The 21,836-nt window shown below is 33.4% G+C and overlaps 1 protein-coding gene across 2 annotated transcripts in view; it reads right to left on the bottom strand.

The window, feature by feature from the left end:
* Positions 1-4,599: 4,599 nt before the first annotated feature.
* The window catches only part of GCFC2 (GC-rich sequence DNA-binding factor 2), a 39,820-nt gene continuing 22,583 nt past the window's right edge, over positions 4,600-21,836 (bottom strand). For both annotated transcript variants that reach the window (XM_006905228.3, XM_025049467.1), the window contains 7 exons: positions 21,507-21,657; positions 17,019-17,140; positions 13,277-13,353; positions 11,885-11,951; positions 9,905-10,051; positions 7,036-7,160; positions 4,600-6,193 (listed from right to left, as the gene is read on the bottom strand). In XM_006905228.3, coding sequence (XP_006905290.1) covers positions 6,076-6,193; positions 7,036-7,160; positions 9,905-10,051; positions 11,885-11,951; positions 13,277-13,353; positions 17,019-17,140; positions 21,507-21,657 — 807 coding nt within the window. In that variant the 3' untranslated portion in view covers positions 4,600-6,075. The remainder of the gene's footprint in view (positions 6,194-7,035; positions 7,161-9,904; positions 10,052-11,884; positions 11,952-13,276; positions 13,354-17,018; positions 17,141-21,506; positions 21,658-21,836) is intronic.

The raw sequence follows: 21,836 nt of genomic DNA on the forward strand, positions 1-21,836 counted from the left end.
CGTCTACTCCATTTTGCTTAAGTTTGTGTTGTTTTTAAACGTCTCTCTAGCATTGTGGTAGGGCAATTACTGGCTTAAGTCCAAGTCTTGTATAATTCAGAGTTCAAAAGTCATGTATTTCCCATTAGAAATTGAAAAATAAATTTTCATTTTTCAGGGACAGGTTAGTCTATGCCCTTTAGAAGGCCTCCTGTGTTCCAGACGCTGCAAGGCGTTTCATGATATTCACACAACCTTGTGAGATAGGTGCTTTTATTTTATTTTACAAACGAGAGAACTCCAGAGAGGTAAGCAGCTTGGCTAAAGTGGCACAGGAAATAAGTGGTGAGATTCATGTTAAAACTCAGTAGTGTCTGAGTTTGAACTCTTTGAAAATTGGTTTTAAAAAATATCTCCTGACTGTGTCAAAATATGATGGGAAGGTGAAGGATGGATGTTAGTGTTTTAAAAGCTCCTCATGGGATTCTAATGTACAGCTAGTTTTGAGCACCACTGCACTTAATATCCTGCTTCCTAAGAAACAGCAGAATAAAGGTGAAACTTGAGGCAGGTCATTTTGCTCTAAATTACGCAGCTAACCAAAATGCCCAGGTTCTTTTCAGTGCAGGCCGTAGAGTGACCACCTTGTCTTGGTTTGCCAGAGACCTCCCCAATTTTAGCACTGAACATCCTGCATCTTGGGAAACCCTTTTCCTGGCAAACTGAGATGGCTGGTCACCCTACCAGCCAGATATTTATGAAATTTAATTATCTGTAATAGCCTTTCATGATTTAAAAATCCTAGATGTGTACCTGCAAATTAGAGCACAATTAGGGAAGTGGTTTTCCTATGTATTCCTTTAGCCTTAAGAAGCCTGAATTGTCAAGGGATATTCTGCGTTTGTCAATGAACAAGCTGTCACTGGTTCTAACTTTTTCACCTCACAAATCCTTGTTTTGCAGAAACTTTTAAAGAGTGCCCTCCACTCCCACCCCAGGCCAAAAGAAAAATTGCTCTTTATTAATCATTTAGGTCCAAATATTTAAAACTAATATACATAAATTAAAAAAAATAAATTGAATCTTTTACAACTGAAAATCATAATTATTAATGGGATGTACCTGTTGGCCGCTATGCAATTTATCAAACCTTGGAATCAGACTGGACACTACCACTCATTTCCTGTTCCACGTGGAAATTCACATGGCACTTTTTATCACAGCAACCTCTGACAGCCCAGCTTCACAAACATATATCGTCTTCTAAACCAAGATAGCATGACCTAACGTTGAAACTGAACAACCTTGAGCCATAAGTTCCAGTGGTTTCTGATGTCAAACAGTGCTGTCTCCCTTGAAAACTTAAAATGTCCCACAATGCCTCTCAGAGTACATCTGTGTCCCAGGGCTTCTCAGCTCACAGTCTGAGAACTAGGGGTCTATAGGCACTTAATTTTGTCACTCAACAATTTACATGAAAATATTCAAATGAATAGTCAACTTCAGTGCTCTTTTGACATTTAATTAAGTGCCTGTAAATTGTGTTAACAAACCATATTTCTCTGGACTACTCCATAAGATTTGAATGTGTAAGAGAATATTGTTAACATAAATTAGTGTTTATGATTGTCTTATAGAATCTTTCTGGAACATTTCTGGTTAGCAGATCATCTGAATCTCTAACATGAAATAATACAGGGCATTGATTCTAACACACTATTCTTGATGGAAAATTTGTTAGGTGTAAGCTTGGCCAGAAAATGGTTAAGAATCACTGGTCTAATGGATTGTGTATGTTAAATGTATGTTAAAACCAATATCTCCGACATCCCTATCAGTTTTCCTCAGTTAACATCCACTGATGACCTTTGAAAACATTATGAAGGGTAATTAGCATGGTCTTTAGTGGTGCTCACTCAGCTCATTGGTAACAGACAACTATCAGATAGTCTGTAATAGACAACTATCTGTAACACTCAGATAGTTGTCTATTACAGACACTTGTCTGACCTATAAGGTGTTTTTAAAAATTGATGTATAATTAAAGTACAGTAAAATACAGATCTTAGGTTTTCTGTTCAATGAGTTTTTAACTGAATACGCCCATGTACCCACCATGCAAATGAAGATATAGAGCATTTCCATCACTACTGTTTCCTTATTTCTTTTCATTCCTCCATCATTTGTTGTCTTTTCTTTAATATACATTGAATCATAATGTACTTTTCTAATTTTTTTCATTTAACCATGTGTTTGAGATTTACTTATTGGAGTGCATGCATTATTAGTTCATTTCTAATACTGAGTTTTTCCACTGTATGAATATACCAGTTTATCCATTCTGTTTACAGTTTTGGGCTATTATTAATAAGGCTCCTGTAAACACTCTTGTACAAGGTTTTTTTGTGAACACATTTTTACTTTCTAGGGACAGAATTGCTGAGTTGTATGGTAAGTAAACGTTTAATAAGAAACTGATGAACAGTCCTCCGAGTGGTTATTCAATTTTACACTTCTATCAGCAATAAGTGAGTGTTCCAATGGCTTCACATTCTCAGCAGCATTTGTTGTTGTTAGTCTTTTTCAGTCATCCTAGTGGAAGTGAAATGGTATATCATTGTGGTTTTAATTTATACTTCTCAGAGGATCTAAGGTGTTGAATACTTTTGCATAAATTTTAAAATTTGTTCAAGTCCAACTTTTTTCTTTCTTGGTTAGTGCTTCTTGTGTCCCGAGAAATCTTCACCTACTCCATGGTCAAATACACTTTTTTTCAGCAAGCTTTTGTTCTGAGTTTAACATTTAGATCTATGACCCATCTCTATTGTTTTTGGAGGGGAGGGTATAAAATAAGGGTATAGGCTTATTTTGTTTCATAGGTATTCACTTATTCCATTAAAATTGTTATACTTTCCTTTTCTTACTGAATTAACTTGGCACCTTGGTCAAAAATTGATTGTATATGTTTAAGTCTATTTCTGGACTCTTGATTCTGTTCTACTGATATATTAATATATTCTTATCCTAATAGCATAGACTTGATTACAGTAGCTTTACAGTAAGTCTTGAAATCAGATAGAGCAATTCTTCCAACTGTTGTTCTTTTTCAAGATTAGTTTGGCTATTTTAAGGTCTTTACATTTCCATGTAAATTTTAATATATATTTTAATCAACCAGTCTAATTTTTTTAAAGCCTGATGGAACTTTGATAGAGATTGCATTAACTATAAACTAGTTTAGGGAGAATAGGGACCTTAACCCAAATTTGAATTTCTCAATTTGTGAACATGCTGTCTCCCCTTTTATTTAGGTTTTTAAGTTTTGTAGTCTTCAATGCAGAAATCTTACACATCTTTCTGTAGATTTGTTCCTAGATATTTGATGTTTTTCGAGGCTGCTGAAATGTTTTTAAAATTTAAGTTTCCAATCAGATCACTAGCATGCCCTTTTTGATTTTTGTAATCTCTTGCTAAATTTACTTAATATTATTTTTGATAGACTACATAGAGTTTTCTATGTAAACAGTCATGTCATTTGTAAAAAATGAATGTCTTAATTCTTGTTTCAATCTTTATGCCTTTTTCTTGACTGACTGTGTGGCTAGGATCTACAGAACAATGTTGAACGGAAATGGTGAGAACAGATGTTCTTGCTTTATTGTTTTATCATTAAGTTTGATGTTAAGTGTAGATGTTTTTGCAGATACTCTTTATCAGACAGAAATTTACATCCCTATAGTTTTTGTATTGGGAAAGGGTGTTGAATATTGTCCAACATGTTTTCTGTAATCATTGAAATAGACGATTATATGGTTTTCCTCTTTTATTCTATTCATGGGCGAATTTTACTGATTGACTTTCTATTGTTAAACTAATTTTGACTTCCTAGAATAAACTTTATTTAGGCATGACATATTATTATTATCCTTTTTTAGACATTGCTGGTTTCAATTTGCTAACATTTTAAAGACCTTTATTTCCATGTTCATGGGAGGATATTGGTCTGTTACTTTCTTGTAATATCTTTTTCAGGTTTTGTATCACATATGGTATTTCTTAAGAGTCATCCATATATCATTTTGTCCCAAGCCTAAGAAAGGCAAAAATCAATTGGTTTGAGGTGTTTTTCATGGTCAATTTTTTGCTTCCTAACAGCCATCATGAAAAACGTTTTAAAAAGTCATGTCTCATTCTATAAAAATTTCATTCTCTGTATGTACAGAAAACTGAAAAAAACCCAGGGAAAGAACTGAGATGTGTGATGAGTTGCTAAGTCAAAGTTCTGTTTTTGCTAGTTAGTTTCTCCCGTTCATTCTATTCATTTCACAGTATGGGGGTGGGGGTGAGGGGTGGGGAACCTGCACTGAGATTTAGGCAAGCTTCAAAAATGTTTTTTGAATATCTTCAATTATTGTATATAATGAATAAAAATCTTGAGGTTCAAACTCCAAGCATAATGAAATTTAGTTGAAAGCTTCTGAAGTTTAAATCAATTTGTAGTTTTGAAAATAGACCTAGTATTTTCCAATCTATGAAAAGCAAGAGAAATCTCTTTGCCAAAGTTAAAAGTGATAGGGAACACATATAACACATCTTTAATTAAAATGCAAAAGTCAGAAGGAAATTTACAAATGTGCACTTTAATAGTAAAAAAATCACAAATTTCATATATAATCTGCTATTTATGTAAACCATAAAGCTATACACACACATTTTTCCAAGTAAAAGTCTGAAAGGGTAATATCAAAATGAAAACAGCAATTAACTCTGGGAACAATAATTGTGTGGGAATGCTAAATGCCTTTTAGCAATGGCTTGAATTCTGTAGATGAGATTTTATTCCTGTATAATTTTTGTCAATAAAATAAACTTTAAAAAATTGTTTGAGTGAATCATGAATCTTCAGTGAAGTAGAAAAAACACATCAATCTATTAAATATATATATTGCTTCAAAACTATATGTGATAGTGTCCACATACTCAAATCCTATATACAATCATTTTTTTTCTGATTATCTTTTGGGCAACAATATGCAAAATATATATTTAGGATTGCCATTGAGTTATTTTTCAAACAGACTTAAGAAAAAATTAGTAAACTGAAAAATATCTTCAACTTTTTTGATTCAATTACCTTGCCTCAGATTTTCTAAATTATCTATTTTATCAAAAAATGAATATCATGTTCTGAATATTTAAAATACATATTTCTTTTCTAAGCTTACCAATGACAAAAACCATAACAAAAAGTAGTAGCTACCAAACAAGTAATGACTTAGTATACCAAACACATCATACACAGAATTAAAAGAAAAATGGCAAAAGAGGAAAGCTATTCAAAACAAAGAATAGGCAAAACACCAATATCTTTAAAATATGAAGCTCTTACAAATCTCTAAGGATGAACAGACATGTCAAAAAGAATTACAAATGGCCAAAAAACAAGCATTCAATCTCAAATGCCAAAACAAATATTTAAGAATTTTTTCACCTATTTGCGTTGCATTAAAAAAAGGTAATTTCTATTGCTGGTGGGGATTCATTGGCCTCTCTTGCACTTGTGTTGGTATAATACACGGGTAAAGGTTTCTGAAGGACAATTTGATACTCATTAGTTATCGAAGCCTTAAAATGCCTCAATCAGTTAATACTTAAATAATGTATTCCAGTTAAGATTTCCATTTTAAGTTACTTGTAAAGAGAGATAATTAAAACGAGGAGAACTAAGATGTTTTTATGGATCAGACTCACCAAAGCCAAAGGAGCTACAATCGAGGTTTTCCTAACTCCTCTCTTAAATTGGAAAAGTAGCCAAAAGAATCAAAGGGAAATATGTTAATCTTCTACTGCCCCATGTGATTAATTCCTGCAAACACCACAGAATCCAGAGGAGCAGCCTTTCCTGATACCAGAAGGTAGAAGGTGGAGAGACTGGAGGCCACTAAGTCCTTTTTATATTTTTTCTTTTTTTTTTGCAAATCCTTGCCTCCGTGACCAGGAATAAAGCAGAGGCACCAGCTCCCTGTACCCTCTGACCCCCAGCAAAGGAGCCAAGTATACTAAAATCTCATTTTAGTACGTTCCTACAAAGTTTACTCAAACTTCTTTAATTATTGATTTAAGATGGTCTAGGTGATATTCTTCTATGAAGGATTCTGCTTGATTAAAAGCTCTTATTTTCACTAGAATAAGAATGATTTCTTTGACTTCATCCCTGAAAAACAACAAAAAAGCATTTTCTCCCTTAAAAATGCAATACTGACAGAACAGCAAATTACCAGTTGTTAATCTGAAACAAAAAACTTTTTACCTTAAACCAATATCTAATATAGCATCTAATATAGATGCTACTTTCTCCACATAATTATAAAGTTTGAATAGAGACTATTTAGTGGATGTATTCTGGCAAATTTTAAAGTGAATGACTGTAAAAAGCAGAAAAGCACAGAGCAAATCTATCATCAGAAAACTGAGTTGTGCTGTGCTGCTACCAGGTGTATGGGCTATTCTGGTGGGAACCTTGGTGTGAGTATTTACCCCATAGATAGCATCTAATGCTACAAATCTGGGGTTTTTATTTTACTTTTTTTGGAGAAGTGGTTTGTCAGAACACCACTGTCTTACGCCTCTAAACATCAAATACTGTAAATGAGACATGTAAAACAGATTCAGCTACTGCTGGGTAAACAGCAGGCTACAGATCTGTACTTGAAGTGTTGAGACTTTAAAAATAGCCAGGAAAATTAAACACATTATAAACACGCTTAATAGGAAGATTTGATTTATAATTTTAATTCTAAGTTCCTGTGGGCTATCTAGTTTTCTCGAAGTGCTTATTTTGGGAGAGATTTACATTTAAAAATATGAACTAATATGCATGAGGTATGAGTATAAAATAGTTGATTCCAAAGTTTGCACATGAAAATATCTACTAACGTTATAGTAATAGTCTCTACGGATTCTTAAAGGTAGAATAAAAGTACAAATCTTTCTAAAAATTGCTGAGAACAGAATCCTTGAATTATGTTTATGGGGGTACAATTAAATATGCATTACCTGAATTCACTTCTAGATAATTTAAGTGCAGACTGCAATAAAAACTGGATGAAGTTTTCTAGTTGGGGAATAGATGTTCTCATGGTAGAATCTTCAAACCATTTTTCTGGTAAATATGCTGCTATCTGTTAATCAAAACACATGATTTTCAACAATGACAGGTATTATCTAAGGACTTTTGCTAACATGATCCTCATAATGATTATACATGATACATATTATTCTCCCATTTTATAGTTTATGGTTAAATAAATTTTAAGAATTTTCCCTCTGTCAAGGGTTAGACACTTAAATAATTATATTTTAATGCCAAGAGGTTAAAATAGGCTACTCTTTATGAATATTTTTTAGTGGTATTTGTTTCTATACTCTGTATTACTAAGTCATTAAATCTGTAAAAACCATAATTTACAACTAAATGCCAGAAATTCCTAGACCAAAATACTTTTAGTTAAGACAACTATAAAATATATACATTTAGTATTATTTCACTAAGATACTGGGTGACCTAGCATATGATCTACATATACAAATTAGAGTTAAGGAATCAAGTAGGTGATTTTAAGATACAGAGAATAAAAGTAATTATGGCTCTGATTTTCTTCTAATTTCATACATTGCTTTAAATGTCCATGGCAGCATAGTCAATGTTATGTGCATTCAATTTAAAAAACAAAACAAAACAAAATTCTATCATCATTATGCTAAAGGTAATACACGATTTGGGGGAAAGTTTTGGTAAAAATATAAAAATGTTAACAAAATAAAAAAATTTCATAGCAGAAGGAAGAATAAAAAGAAGAGAAAGGGGAGGAAGGACAAACCTGAGATCATACTCTTCAAAGAAATTCTTGGACAATTAAACAGGTTATGCTACAGTTAGTAAGATCAAGATCAGTACTTATATAAAGTAAAAGATGAGGGAAAATGCATCATATATTTATCACAAAATATGTTAAAGTTCTGGAATGCACTCTAAAATAAATGATTGGTCAGCACTGAAAACACAAATAAGGAAAAAGATTTATCCTACTCTTTAATCACCCTTTGCAATAATTCAGAAAAAATGCAGACATACTGCCCAACTAAGGCAGAAAGTCCTACGAGTTTTATTATATAAGCTGTATCTCTTTTTTAAAGACAAACCAGCTCTTACTGGCTTGAAATTTAATGTTATTTGTATTTGGCTTTGTTTTGTATTAAGAGTCTCAATAAAATTCTCAGGAAACCATCTAGCTTTTCCATAAATGATCCTCGGACATAGAACCGCATCATCTGGGTCTAGTTTTGTAGCCACAAGCTGTGGAGAGAATGTCACATGTCCTCTATTTCTGCATAGTAGACTCTTATTGATAAAAGAGACTAAATGGAACCTGAAACACACAGCATGGATGATTTAAATTTTTGGTAGATAATGTAGTTTTAAACGACACGATATAAAAACCATAGTGAGAAAAATCATGGTTAGGATGTGCAACCTAAAGTTTTAGATACTGTTTTTTATTTAATTTACTATAAAATAAATATTTTCCCATATTCTTAAAAATTCTTCAAAAACATGACTTCTGTAGATAGATGATAATGTTTTTGGACATTTAGGTTGTTTTCAACTATCTTCTATTATAAATAATGCTGCAATAATAGTCCTTGTCGTTATCCCTCCTTCCTCCAGCACAGAGACTGTTTCCCAGAACCTCTGCACCACATGTTCCAGGTGGGCAGTGCCCTTGTTATGATGTGGGGCTGCTGTTTCTCTGTGCTTATGACAATACTGGGAATTAGAATGAAAATAATAACAGTAAAAAAATTTGCCAACAGGTAAAATAATATTCTTACTGTATTATTTGCATTTTTCTGATTACTAGTTTTTGTTAATCATTTCCACACGTTTAGAGGTTATTTTTGCATATTCTTTTTTGGTGAACTGCCTGTTGAATGACTGTCTTTTGGCCTTTTTTTAAATTTTATTTTTTCGGCGAGGCAACCTTTGGTTGACCTCACAGATTACAAGGACCTTGTCAGCTTACAATCTGTTATTTCTTCATTTTTTATGCCTACAGCACCTGGTCTCCCATCCAAGTACTAACCAGGCCCGACCCGGCTTAGCTTCTGAGATCAGGCAGGACCAGGCTTGTTCAGGGTAGCATGGCCATAGACTTCTTTTGGCTATTTTTAATTGGAATTTGTAAAGAACTTTTTTAATGAGGATATTAATCCTTATTATGTAGTATAACTTTTTTCTCAGTTTTTCCACTCCCCTTTTTTAAACTTTTGGCTATTTTTAATTGGAATTTATAAAGAACTTTTTAAATGAGGATATTAATCCTTATTATGTATAACTTATTTCTCAGTTTTTCCACTCCCCTTTTTTAAACTTTTTATTACAGAAAATTTCAAGCATGAATAACAGGAGAAAGAATAAGTATAGAGCTCAATGAACCCATATTCCAGTTTTAACAATGATTAAATAATCTTGATACCTTGGTTAATGGTTTTTGATCCACTGCAGTGTTATATTTTTATTAAATCTTATTTTTTTCATCATTTCTTCTTTTAAGCTCAGAAAGGACATTTATCTTCTTAGTAAAATATTTTATAATTTCATTTTTAACACTTAATTCTTTATTTCACATGAAGTTTATACAAGTATTTAGTGAGAGGTAAGGATCTAACATTCTTTTTGTAAATAGTTAATCAGTATACTAATTTTTAAATACTTAAGGGTTGCTTCTTGGTTTCTAGTTTGTTAAACTAATTTGTTATTATGTGAGCATCACGATTTTAATTATTTTGCTATAAAACAGATTTTAATATTCAATAACTGAATTTTAAAAAATGATAAATTAGAATCATTTCCTACACAACTCACCTGGTTGCACTTTGTAACAACATCTGGCCCAGGTATGGCATTAAGAAGAGCTATGATAAGGTAACGATTTAGCAGCTTCCTTAGTCCTAGCTCTTGCAAGGTATCATCTGGGAGGAGTCCATTCCAAAGAAGAATATTGTGGAACAGCTAAAAATAAAATAAAATGCAAAGTGACTATGTACCTTTTCTCCAAAGGACAAATGGAATAGTCTCCAGCAAACATAAAAAGTTGGTCAAACTCTTAAACTTTTATTACAATTAGCACTGTTGGAACTGCTAATTTTAAAAACAAAATATTTCTAAATACCTGATACTTTCTAACCTCTATATATTTATTTGCTTATCCCATTTTCATTTTTTAGGACAACTACCCTAAATCCAACTCAAATAAATTTGCTGGAACCCTTCTAGATCAATAATCTTCCTCCTCAATGCATACTCTCCCAGAGCCTGGGGCCATCAGATGCAAGACCGTAGGACACCAGGATTCATAAACAACTACCATTAAAGCCAGTGTCACTGTTACCAATGTGTGTGACCTTGAGAAATCAATCAAATCTGAGAAAGTCATTGCTCTGATATATAAGATTAATAATAATCTATAAGTTTGGAGATAACTTGGGTAAAATACTCAAAAAAATTCTTATAAAATTAATATGGGTTACACCTTTTCCTCCTCTAAATCCAGGCCTTTCTATTAATTTTACAGTGTTTTCCACTTTTTTTTCTTGTATTATATTTATTACTCTAAGTGCTAAACTGCATGCAGTTATACTAACATGGAATGCTTTTTTATACTGTCATTGAGACGCTGCTCCTTCTTCCTGGAAAGCCTCTTCCTGACTCAACCACATGAGAAATATAAATTCACCTTATTGAAACAATTTTTGCTGAGGTCACCTATGACCTACTAACTGTCAAATCCAATAAACATTTTCAGTCTTTCTCCTAATTCTTTTCAGTGCCATTTAACATTCTGTCTTCATTCCTGGAAACCCCTTGCTTAGTTACGCTGATGCCACTCTCTTGTGATCATCCTAAGTGTCATTATTCATTCTAAGGCTTCTTCGAAAACTCTACTTTTTCTGCCCACTGCTTATGCCAGTGTTTCCTAAGGTTCTGGTCCTTAGCGACCTTCTCATGCTTCACCCAGTCTCCTCAGAGGTTGTCATTCATGGTCATAGCTCCAAATATTACCTACATGTGGTCGACTCCTAAATCTCCAGCTCAGATTTGTCCCCTGCAGTTCACACTAGTATATCCAACTGCCTCTTAGACCTCTATTTCTGTATTTGTCCCATAGGTATCTTCAATTCACTATGTCTAAACAGATCTTATCTTCCCTCCCAAATCTGTTTTTCCTGTATCCTCTCCAATGCCCTCAAAGAATGTCATCGCAAGTAACCAGGCTGCTAAAGTCAAACTCTGCTAGCATTCTACATTCTTCACATATAGTTGATTAGTCATCAAGTTCTTTCAATGGTTCAGCCTAAATATCTTTTGAACCCACTTTTCTCCTATTATCCTTATTGCCACTGACTTAGCACTGACTTCATCCTTTATCTTTTAGACTGGGGTTAGCCAACTATGGCTTGTGGATTAAATCCAATTTACTGTTTTTTTTTTTCTTGTTTTTTTTTTTGTAGAGCTAGTGAACTAAGAATGGTTTTTATATTTTTAAAATGATTGAAAAAAATAGAAGAAAATTTTGTGACATACAAAAATTGTAATATATTGAAATTTCAGTGTCTATAAGTGAAGTTTTATTGGAACACAGCCATATTCATTTGTTTCCCAACTGTCTATGGCTGTTTTTGCACTATGGTGGCAGAGCTGAATAACTCAATAGGAACTATATGGCTTACAAAGCCTAAAATATTCACCTTCTGGTCCTTTACAGAAGTTTGCTGATCTCCACCTTATAGTATACTGGATTTAAAAGAAAAAGATATATTTTTATTTTTGCAGTTTTCTGCTTACCTTTAGACCTGACCAGAACTGTCTTTCTTGGAACTTTGATTGTGGTGATGTTTTGTTTTCTACAGCACTAATTTGAAATGAAAGAAAGGAAAAAATGCAAATGACTACTAATCTTTAGGAAACAGAGTTTAAGCTTTAATGGAATATAAATAGGGGTGATCCGTTATCTATCAAAATTACAAATGCATGCACACTTTGACCCAACAAACCCATTTCTGAGAATACCTTCTGTAGATACACTTGCACATATAGTCTATAAAATTATTCACAATATTGTTGGTTTACCACTTATATACCCATCAATTACAGTACATCTATATAATGGCATATTATGCAAATTTAAAAAAAATGAGGAAAGTACATAAAAAGGTCTCAAAGATATGCTAAGTCAAAAAAGTGAGGTACAAAACAATGTACAGGTGTTTACAACATACTTCCTTTGCTATAGAAAGGAGGGGAAAATAAGATTACAACATATGTAACTATTCTAATTGCATAAAGAAATGCTAGAAAGGTTAAAAAAATTACTAAAAGTGATTATTATTGCATGAATATATATATGTTCAGAAGAGGAAGGGTAAAAACTGGGAGGTCAGGAGTGGGAGAGAGTAAGACTTTTCATTTTAAATATAAATAAAATTAAAAAAAAATACACTCCTACTTTTAAGCCATGTGAATATATTACTTATCTTCAATATCAAAATACAAACCTTAACAGGACAGAATTTTTACATGTACACATAGTCTTGATTCAAAGGAACCAGAAAACTTAGAAGTTCCTTTCTTTTTTCTCCATAAAGCTCTTCCATCCTATGATTACTTGCTGGATAGCTTCAGTTCATGATCTAATACTATAACTGATGCCTTCTTGGCAAATGTATAAATATGCATCAATTACTACTTCTTTCATAATTAAGGTAAATACAAAATTTACAAATGCAGTTTCTGGTCTCTCAGGGATGTTCCAGGCCTTATACTGTGCTTTTTCTGTGCCAGGCATTGTTCTGAGCACTCTTCATCTTCAAAATGTCCTTTGAGATAGGCATTAATCTAATGCCCTATTTTACATTTGAGGACACAGAAAGGCCCAAGGTCTAATGTCCAGGAATAGTGAACCTGGACTCCTGAATCTGTGCTTTTAATTACTCTGCTATGGCAACCTGTCATGTTCTTAGGAATAATATTTTTAAAAAAACCCTATGTCCAAGTGCCAAGTATCATACATGGCATATAGAGAAGGTGATCGAGAAATATTTGTTGAAATCTTAATTTGCATCTTAATGGGTATATAATGGGTACATTTTGAAAACAATATAGTTTCTTTTGTATTACAAACAAATTTGTATTACGGAGTTAGCTATTTCATACAATCCAGAAATTAATAGCACTTACCTCTCTGGATACAGAGGAATAAACACATCATCATCTATTGCCTTCTTCATTCTTGAAACAATGGATTTAAATAAATCCTATTTAAAAATTTAAAATATCAGTGATAGTCATAGGTAGAAATATATTTACCCAAAGAAGTAATTTTAACAGTATAGTACAAATTTGTACACATTCACAGAATCAGATGTTAAAATAACTACCAATCAAGTACAAGAGAACTTCATCCATCCATATTATTGCATATCACTGTAACTGGTGCATTTTCATTGCTGTACAGTAATCTGTTGCATGAATAATACTGATAGGAGATTTAAGATGGTTTCCATTTGGGGGCTATTATAAATAAGTTGCTGTAAAAGTTCTTGTACATGTCTTCTAGTATGCATGTGCATACATTTCCAATGGCTATACACATAGGAATGGAACTGCTGGGATATATAGTTCATGTCTATATGTTCAACTTTGTACAGAATGCCAAATTGTTTTCTGTAGTGGTATTCCATTTATATTCCCACTGGCTGTGTATGAGAAATCCTGTTTACCTACACCTTTATTAAAATGTGATTTTTTTTTAATGTTTGCAATTCTGGTGGAGTTTTAGTCATGTTTTATTATATTTTAATTTTTCTGTTGAATACTGTGATGTTGAACATCCTCTCATATTCTTATTTGCTATTTGGACATGCCCTTTTAAACTATCTAATTAAGCTGCTTGTCAATGTATCTGTTTATGTATTAGGTCTATTTTTTTCTTACTGATTTGTAGAAGCCTTTTATATATTCTAGCTAGGAGTTCTTTATTGGTTTGTCAATGTCCTTTGATGTAGTAAAATCACTTAGCAAATTCATTTTATTGTTTGTATGTCAAAAATTGGAAACCAAAATATTCAATCACAGGAACATTTAAGAACATGAAGTTATATCCATTTATATTGCATGAAATATTATTTAGCTAAAGTTTATATAGACTGTAGTAACATACAAATTTAAAAATTTAATGAGATCATGTTAAGTAGAAGTATGTTACAAACACACAGGTCCATTAGGATTATAGCTTTGAAATAAAAGGCTGGATGAAAATATCCTATAATGATATCATATCAATCCTTGAACTAGGATGAAAAAAATAACAGGAGTTAAAAAAGTTTTTTCTTGTATTACCAAAATTTCTATAAGATATTTTTATTCTTAAAAAGGAATCTAAATTTGAAAAATGATAATGCACACTGCGCACTAGAAAGTTACTTTTAAATCAGTGACAGTGTTTGTAACACAAATTAAGCGGTCATATACCCTATATACTAACCAAATTACTTATATACAATTCAACTAAATATATTTTTTCATAAAAAGTTTATCTAACTGAAGTCCTATTTCTCTTTCTGCTAAAGTAACTGTAACATATTCTTCATGTATTTAATAAACATTAAAAACAAAAATTTGATTTTCTTTTATTCTATTTCTTAAACATTTTAAATTCTTTTAAAAGAATAAAGATCATTTTTCTAGGCAATATCCCCTCAAAGCAGTATCTGAGCTTGCGTAAATTATTAAGTTAGTGCTAGAAAAGATAATTATGCTTTGATTTTTTTGTTTAATTTAAATAATTTTGAATGCCAGCCTTGACAAATATTTTCATATTGTTTAAATTTTTGTTTCTTAAACATAGTTCTTTAAAATATGTTATATAAAAGGTATTATGAAATAAAATGACAGAAGTGGAATATGAATGGTAGATTAAGCATTGTTAAATTAACTGACAACTGTACTATGGTTATATAACAACTATTATTATTCTTAGCAAATACACAACTTACTCTCAAAGTGTTCCAGAGGAAAAAATGTGTGTGTGTGTGCGCGCGCGCGTAGTGTATATAGTGGGAGAGCAAATAATAATGCAAAAGGGGAAAAATATTAATGATAGGTGAATCTGGGTAAAGGGCCTATGAGTATGCTATTTTTATTCATGAGACTTTTAGGTAAGTTTGACATTATTTCCAAATAAACTGTTTAAAACAAAAAGGAAATCTAAATTCATATATTTTAAAACTCAGTTCATTAACTTTTCCAATTAAAATACCTTATTTGGTGAAAAAAAGTTCTACAAACAGTGAAGTTTTAACAACTACACACACACCCCCTCTCTGTCTATGTACTTTTAAAAAGCTTTGAAAAGGTATTTATAAGTTCTAGCTACTTGTTTTTCGCTGCTCTTTTATATCCATGGAGATAATCCCAGGTGGCTTGGGTGGACATTGAGGCCCTCAGGGAAGAATGAAGGCAGGTGCTCACCACAGAAAAAAACAAACACACAAAAAACCTTTGCTTTTGTGTGTGTTTGTGTATAGGGGATATGTAAGATTTTATTTGTAAAAAAAGAAGTTGAAAACCACCAATCTATCTAAATACCCAACTGATGCCATTTTTACATTTCCACTAACTGGTCAACCAACCTATGCCTAAAAACATTAAATAATAGGAATCACTATTTCCTAAGGCCACCCATAACTCTGGGCAGCTTCTGACTATTAGATTTTAGTTAACAATGAGAAATAAACTATCTCCTACACCTTCCACTCCACGGTCTTAGTTTACTTTTAAGATCCTACAGGAGTTTCTCATCTCCCTTCCATATGAAAATTCTTCAGATTTTAAGATTGATATCTCACTTTTCTGTATCTTCTCTTTCCCATGCCATCTTAGACATACTTCATTTAACATATTTATACCCAGAATTAAATGCAACATATCCAGGGAACTCTCATCTGTGGGTGGAGCACATATAATGCTTTTACTCAAAATAGCACATTTCTAGTAGGATAAACTCTCAGCAGTCTTTCTGTTACTCAAATGACACTGTTGATTTATTGGGTTTACTGTCAATTATAATCCCTCTCTGTTTTACCTATGCTGTTTCAAAGCTGTGTCTCTCTCATCTTTTATTTATGCAGTTGAATTTTTGAACACAAAGGTAGGATCTATGTATATTCCTTTTATATTTTGAGTCAATTCATGTTCTCAGTATTTTGAAATCTTTTTGGATTCTCATTCTGCTATCCATAGGTCTATGACAGATCTCCTAGCTTTTTGTCATAGAGAAATTTTATTAGCATGAATTTTACATCTTCATTCAGTTCAAGCTAAGAAGATATCTAATATTAAAAGACTCTCCCTAAGTAGTTATATTCCAACTGGTTAGTATCCTTTAGGTAAACTCTACTAGTTTCTTTGTATCTAACTATACCACAGCTAAGCTTTCTTTTCTCATTGTTATAGCAAGGCCATAATTCCACTAGATTTTTGCAAACAAAGGTAATGAGTTTTGTTTTGTTTTGTTTTCCTTTTAGAAAGAATGAATCTGTACTAATGCATTTAATGCTTATTCATTTCTGCACAAACCTCAATGGCTGGCTGGGCCATAAGAATACAAATTAGACCACTAACCAGAGAGAAATAAGCTGATAAGAATGACAATAATACCTGGGTCTTATTACATGTATGTGTATATGTGTATCCTTTAATGATGATTACCGTTCTTGTTAGAATATTCAAAAGTATCAAGGTATATTCTTATATCGTACTATTACAAAGAGGAAAAAATGATCAATCCTAGTTTCTATAAATCAGAACTAAATATATTTTCCCCCAAATAGTGTTCTTGCATATCTTCTGAAAACAAAGATTCATAATAAAATTATATTGATTTATAAATAAAGAAATTCATAACTCTGGAAATTATTACCTTTTTGCCTTTGCTAACTTCATTCTCAAAAGTGGACTGTTCTTCAAGAATTGTTCTGCAGTGCGTTATTAAACTTGTTGTCTGTGAGGTCGACAAGGGGTCCCAGATGAATTCTACAAAGTCTGAAACAAAAATTTCAGTGGTTCGTAATTTATTTTACTATATTGCTTTGTTACATCTATATAAGTAAGGCTTTTAGCAAAGACTACTTCCATTTTTATGTGGTTTAAAATCCATACCAATTATTACCATTATGTATTTGCATACATCCTTAATTTCCTTGTCCTTTTTGGGCTTGTTTGAACTTGTCTGGCTAAACCACAACCCTAGGTACATCTACCTTGTCACTGAGTCTATGTTTGCAACCAGGCAGCTAAAATGTGGCTGGAAAAAAATACACTTTAAATTTAGCACCATGAAACTCTAATGAGCCCTTAATGCTGCCTAGCAATCATATTCTGTTTCCCTGGCCCATTCCTTCTTCTCACCTAGATGATTATTTCCTATCTTCTCCTTCCTCTTTGCTTATGGAGTTAAGAACAGTAAAGTCCAAAAGTTAATGAACTTTACTCTTCTAGATGACTGTTTACCTTGTCGTCTTCTCCCTTGCTCTCAGATGATAACTTCCTAATTTGATGAGAAAACAGAATCAAGCAGAAGAGAAGCTCCACAAGCTCTATCACAGTATCCACACACCAACCTACATCTCTGTCCACATGACCTAACTCAGCGGTCCCCAATCTTTTTGGCATCAGGGACCAGTACTCCAGGTCATCAGGCATTATGTTCCATATGGGAACATAATGCCTGATGACCTGGAGCTGAGGCAGTGATGCTAGTGCTGGGGAGCCGCTGCAAGGACAGATGAAGCTTCACTTGCTCGCCCGCCACTCACCTCCTGCTGTGAAGCCTGGTTCCTAACAGACCACAGACCAGTACCAGTCTACCAGTCTGAGGCCCAGGGGTTGCTCTAACTTATCTCCCATTCCTATGGATGAAGCCAACTCTTTGTGTATACAAAAGATTCCAACATCTTTGGCTTACTTGAAGATCCTGCTCTGGAACTGTGTTATCACTCTGGTATTGCCATCACTTCTATTAGATCTTTCCCATAAGCCCACAATTATTTCTCTTGGATTAAAAATAATTGCTCTCTTGATCCTACTTTCCCTTCCAGTACTGCACGCTTTCTTCCATTTTACAACAAAATTCTTCAAAAAACTATCTATCTGAACTTCCTATTTCTAATTTCTCTTCTCTCATTAACTCTTGATTTCACATCAGTTAGGCTTTATCTCCAAATCTCCAACCGTTCTAACTAAACTAACTACTCATCATTTCACAGATGAACTTTACATTGTAAAATCTAATAGTTGGTTCCAGTCCTCATCTAATTTATCAGCAACAATTACAACAGTTGACCTTCCTCCTAGAAATACTTTCTTGACTTGGCCTCCAGGATACCAATCCTGGTTTCCCACCTACCTCTCTGGTCTCCTCTGCTGGCTGCTTGTCATCTTTGACTTTCTAAATGCTGCAGTGCCTTAGAACTCAGGTCACTTTCTCTTTATTTTCCTATCTGTATCTATACTCTTAATATTTAAAGTCAGTTTTGTGGCTCTAAATGCCATCTATGTTTTGATAAGTTCCAAACTTATATCTTCTATCTGGACCACTCCTTTGGACTCATATACTCAACAGTCTCGTTGACATCTCCACCTGGATGACAGGCATCTCAAGCTCAACACATGTCAAACTGAGCTCCTGATACACTTCCTACCCTCAACTTGCTCTTCTCAATCTTTTCTGCTTCAGGAAATGGCAACAAAGCCAGCTGCTCAGGCCCACAACCATGGAGTCATTCTTGATTCCTATCTTTCTCTCTAGTTCCACATCCAATGCATTAGCAAATTGTCAGTGCTACCTTTAAAATATATACAGAATTCAACCACTTTTTGGTACCTCCACTTTTAACTCCCTAGCCCAGGCCATTATCTTCTGCTGCTTGGGTTACTGCAAAGCTTCCTAACCAATCTGTTTACAGTTCATTCTCAACACAGTAACCAGAGTAATTCTATTAAATGTTAAGGTAGATCACATCACTTCTCTGCACTTCTCTGCTTAAAATCTTCCAAATATTTCTCGCTTTCACTTACATTAAAAAATAAAGTCTTTACAAGTGATAATAAGGCCCCATCTGATGCGGCTCCTGCCATTCTTGCTAACCTCTTCTTACTTTCTATAGCTACACTGGCCTAAGTGCTGTTTGCTAAGCAAACCAGGCTGGCTCCTGCCTCAGTGCCTTTGCACTTGCTGTTTCTGCTGCCTTGGATGCTGTTCCCTCAGATATTCATATGGCCCACTTCTTTGCTTCCTTTTGGAATCTGCTCAATTATGACCTCAGGAAGGCCAACTTATTTTAAATTGCATTCCTCTTTGATAATTTTTATCCCTTTCCCTTATTTCATTTTTCTTCTTAGCCTTGTAACTAACATGCTCTAGATTTTATCTTGTTTCTAATCTGTCTTCTTCACAGAAAGTAAGTTCCACAAGGGCAGGGATTATTATTTTGTTCATTGCTGGATATGCTGAAACAATAACAGTGCCTGATAAAGGGTAGACCCTTGTAAAATACGAGTTAAATAATATAAAAAATTACACAGCTTAAAAACAAACAAACAAAAAAACAAGCCAAAAACAAAAACAGCTATTTCTCAAACATCTAGAATGTTAGGCTTCTAATAACCTTAGAAATGTTTAGTCCACTAATACTGAGAACCTACTATGTGCCTCACATTAAATACAGGAGACAGAGCAATAAATAAGACTAAGTAGTTGCCTTTGAACAATTTGTCTAACAGCAAATACAAATGCTGAGATAAACCACAGAATTCAGTGTGTAGATGCCACCATAAGTATAAGTCCAGAATGCTATAGGAACCCAGAGAGGTATGCCTAAACCAGTTCCTAGAATACTGTCCACATTGAGTCCTGAAAGATGAAGAGGATCTAGTTAGCCAAATGAAAGAGGTGGAGCTGGGAGGTCTGTCAAATGGAATGGAGCACTGAAAGTGCAAATGCCTAAGAGAGTACAGCTGAAGTACAGTAGAGGTGGGGATGAGGGGAAGGAGTGGGGCTTGGCAAGAGAAGGGGCTGGAGAATTACTAAACAGAGATGGAATTCTGAAAGGCCTAGAAAGCTATGTTAATGAGTTTAGACTATCTGTCAGGCAGTTAAGAATAATTAAAGTGTTATAAGTGAGGTAAGACAGAATCAGACTCATATTTGAGACAGATCACTATGGTTATAGTATAGAAAGTAGGTTGGAAAAAGGAAAAAAGAGCAGACTTGGCAATTGCTTATAAAAAGAGGTAACAAAGAAGAGAAAGCGGATAACTTGAAGATTCTGGTTTGAATCTGTGGATGTCATTTTCTAGATAAGGAACATAGGAGCAAGTCTGCAGCAAAGATGAGAAGTATGATTTTGCACGTGGAGTGAGTTGCCTGTTGGACACCCAAATGGATGTGCTCAGCATATGACAGCCATGAACTACGTAAGACTACTGAGCATTTAAAACATGGCTAGTATAACTGAGGAACTGAATTTTAATTTTACTTAGTTCAAATTTATATTTTAATAGCTACATATAATTAGTGGTTACCATACAGATATGGATGGCACTAAAGGACAGTGTGAAATTATCCAGGGATATGAAGAGAGTCCAGCATAAGACTTGAGAATATACAGTGTTAATTTCTCATGTTACTTACTTTATGAGGGACCGTTTAATTGTTAGTGAAGTATCTGGAGTTTTTAGAAGAGTACTCAAATGAGGCACACACATTCTATGTTATCGTTAATACAGCTAGTAGTAAAAGCAGTAACATTCTAATACACCTCATCACGCACAGCAAATTACACTGAGAAAAATCTTTAACGTTTAGTAAAGCTGGCTGAGGAGCAATATAAAGCTGTCTGCTTCATCTTTTAAGAGTTACGTAGATTTTGCTGCCAGAATCCATCGTCAGTGACAAGAGATCCTTACTAAGTACAATTTCCGGTAAAACAAAGGTCTTTAGACTTAAGTATAGCATCAATGCTAAGTGCTTAAGACTGCCAGTGGCTGATGTGAGGGAATAGTAGTAATGTTTTTTTTTTTAAGTAAAGAAGGAAAAAAGAGAAGAAACATAAGGGGACAAGTTAAGAAGAAATACCTGTAGTTGAGATGGAAGTGTTCTACTAATAAACGGCCTAGGAGTTATAAAAGCAACACACGTCACAAATGCTAAAGGCTAGAGATTATCAACAACTTGGTAGCAAATCACTTGCAGGAACAAGCATTTTTTAAAATTTGTTGATTTTTACTGCATATAACAGTTCCTTCTATTCAAAAACTTCTGAGAAAAAAATTGTGACTATAACAGAAATTAATAATCTTATACTCTTCCCCAAAACAATTTAATTTTATTAAGGTTATAAAGCAATACCTATAAGTCGAGGAATAATTGTTTTGTTGATGACAGCAGACAAGATTTTCTTATCAGAACGATTTTCCTTCTTTGAATCTTCCATACTACTATCCATAAATTCTTCTATAGATGTGAACCATGGCATCTGTTTTATACCTATGGAATCAAACTTATAAATAAAATTATCAAAGTTATAAATAAATTCTCGATATTAGTTTATTTTTATTTTTAAAATTATTTTTATTTATTTTTTAATGCCTACAGCACCTGGTCTTCCTAGGTGGTCTCCCATCCAAGTACTAACCAGGCCCGACCCTATTAGCTTCTGAGATCAGACCAGATCGGACA

Source organism: Pteropus alecto, unplaced genomic scaffold, assembly GCF_000325575.1.
Source record: "Pteropus alecto unplaced genomic scaffold, ASM32557v1 scaffold100, whole genome shotgun sequence".
NCBI classification, from domain to species: Eukaryota; Metazoa; Chordata; class Mammalia; order Chiroptera; family Pteropodidae; genus Pteropus; species Pteropus alecto.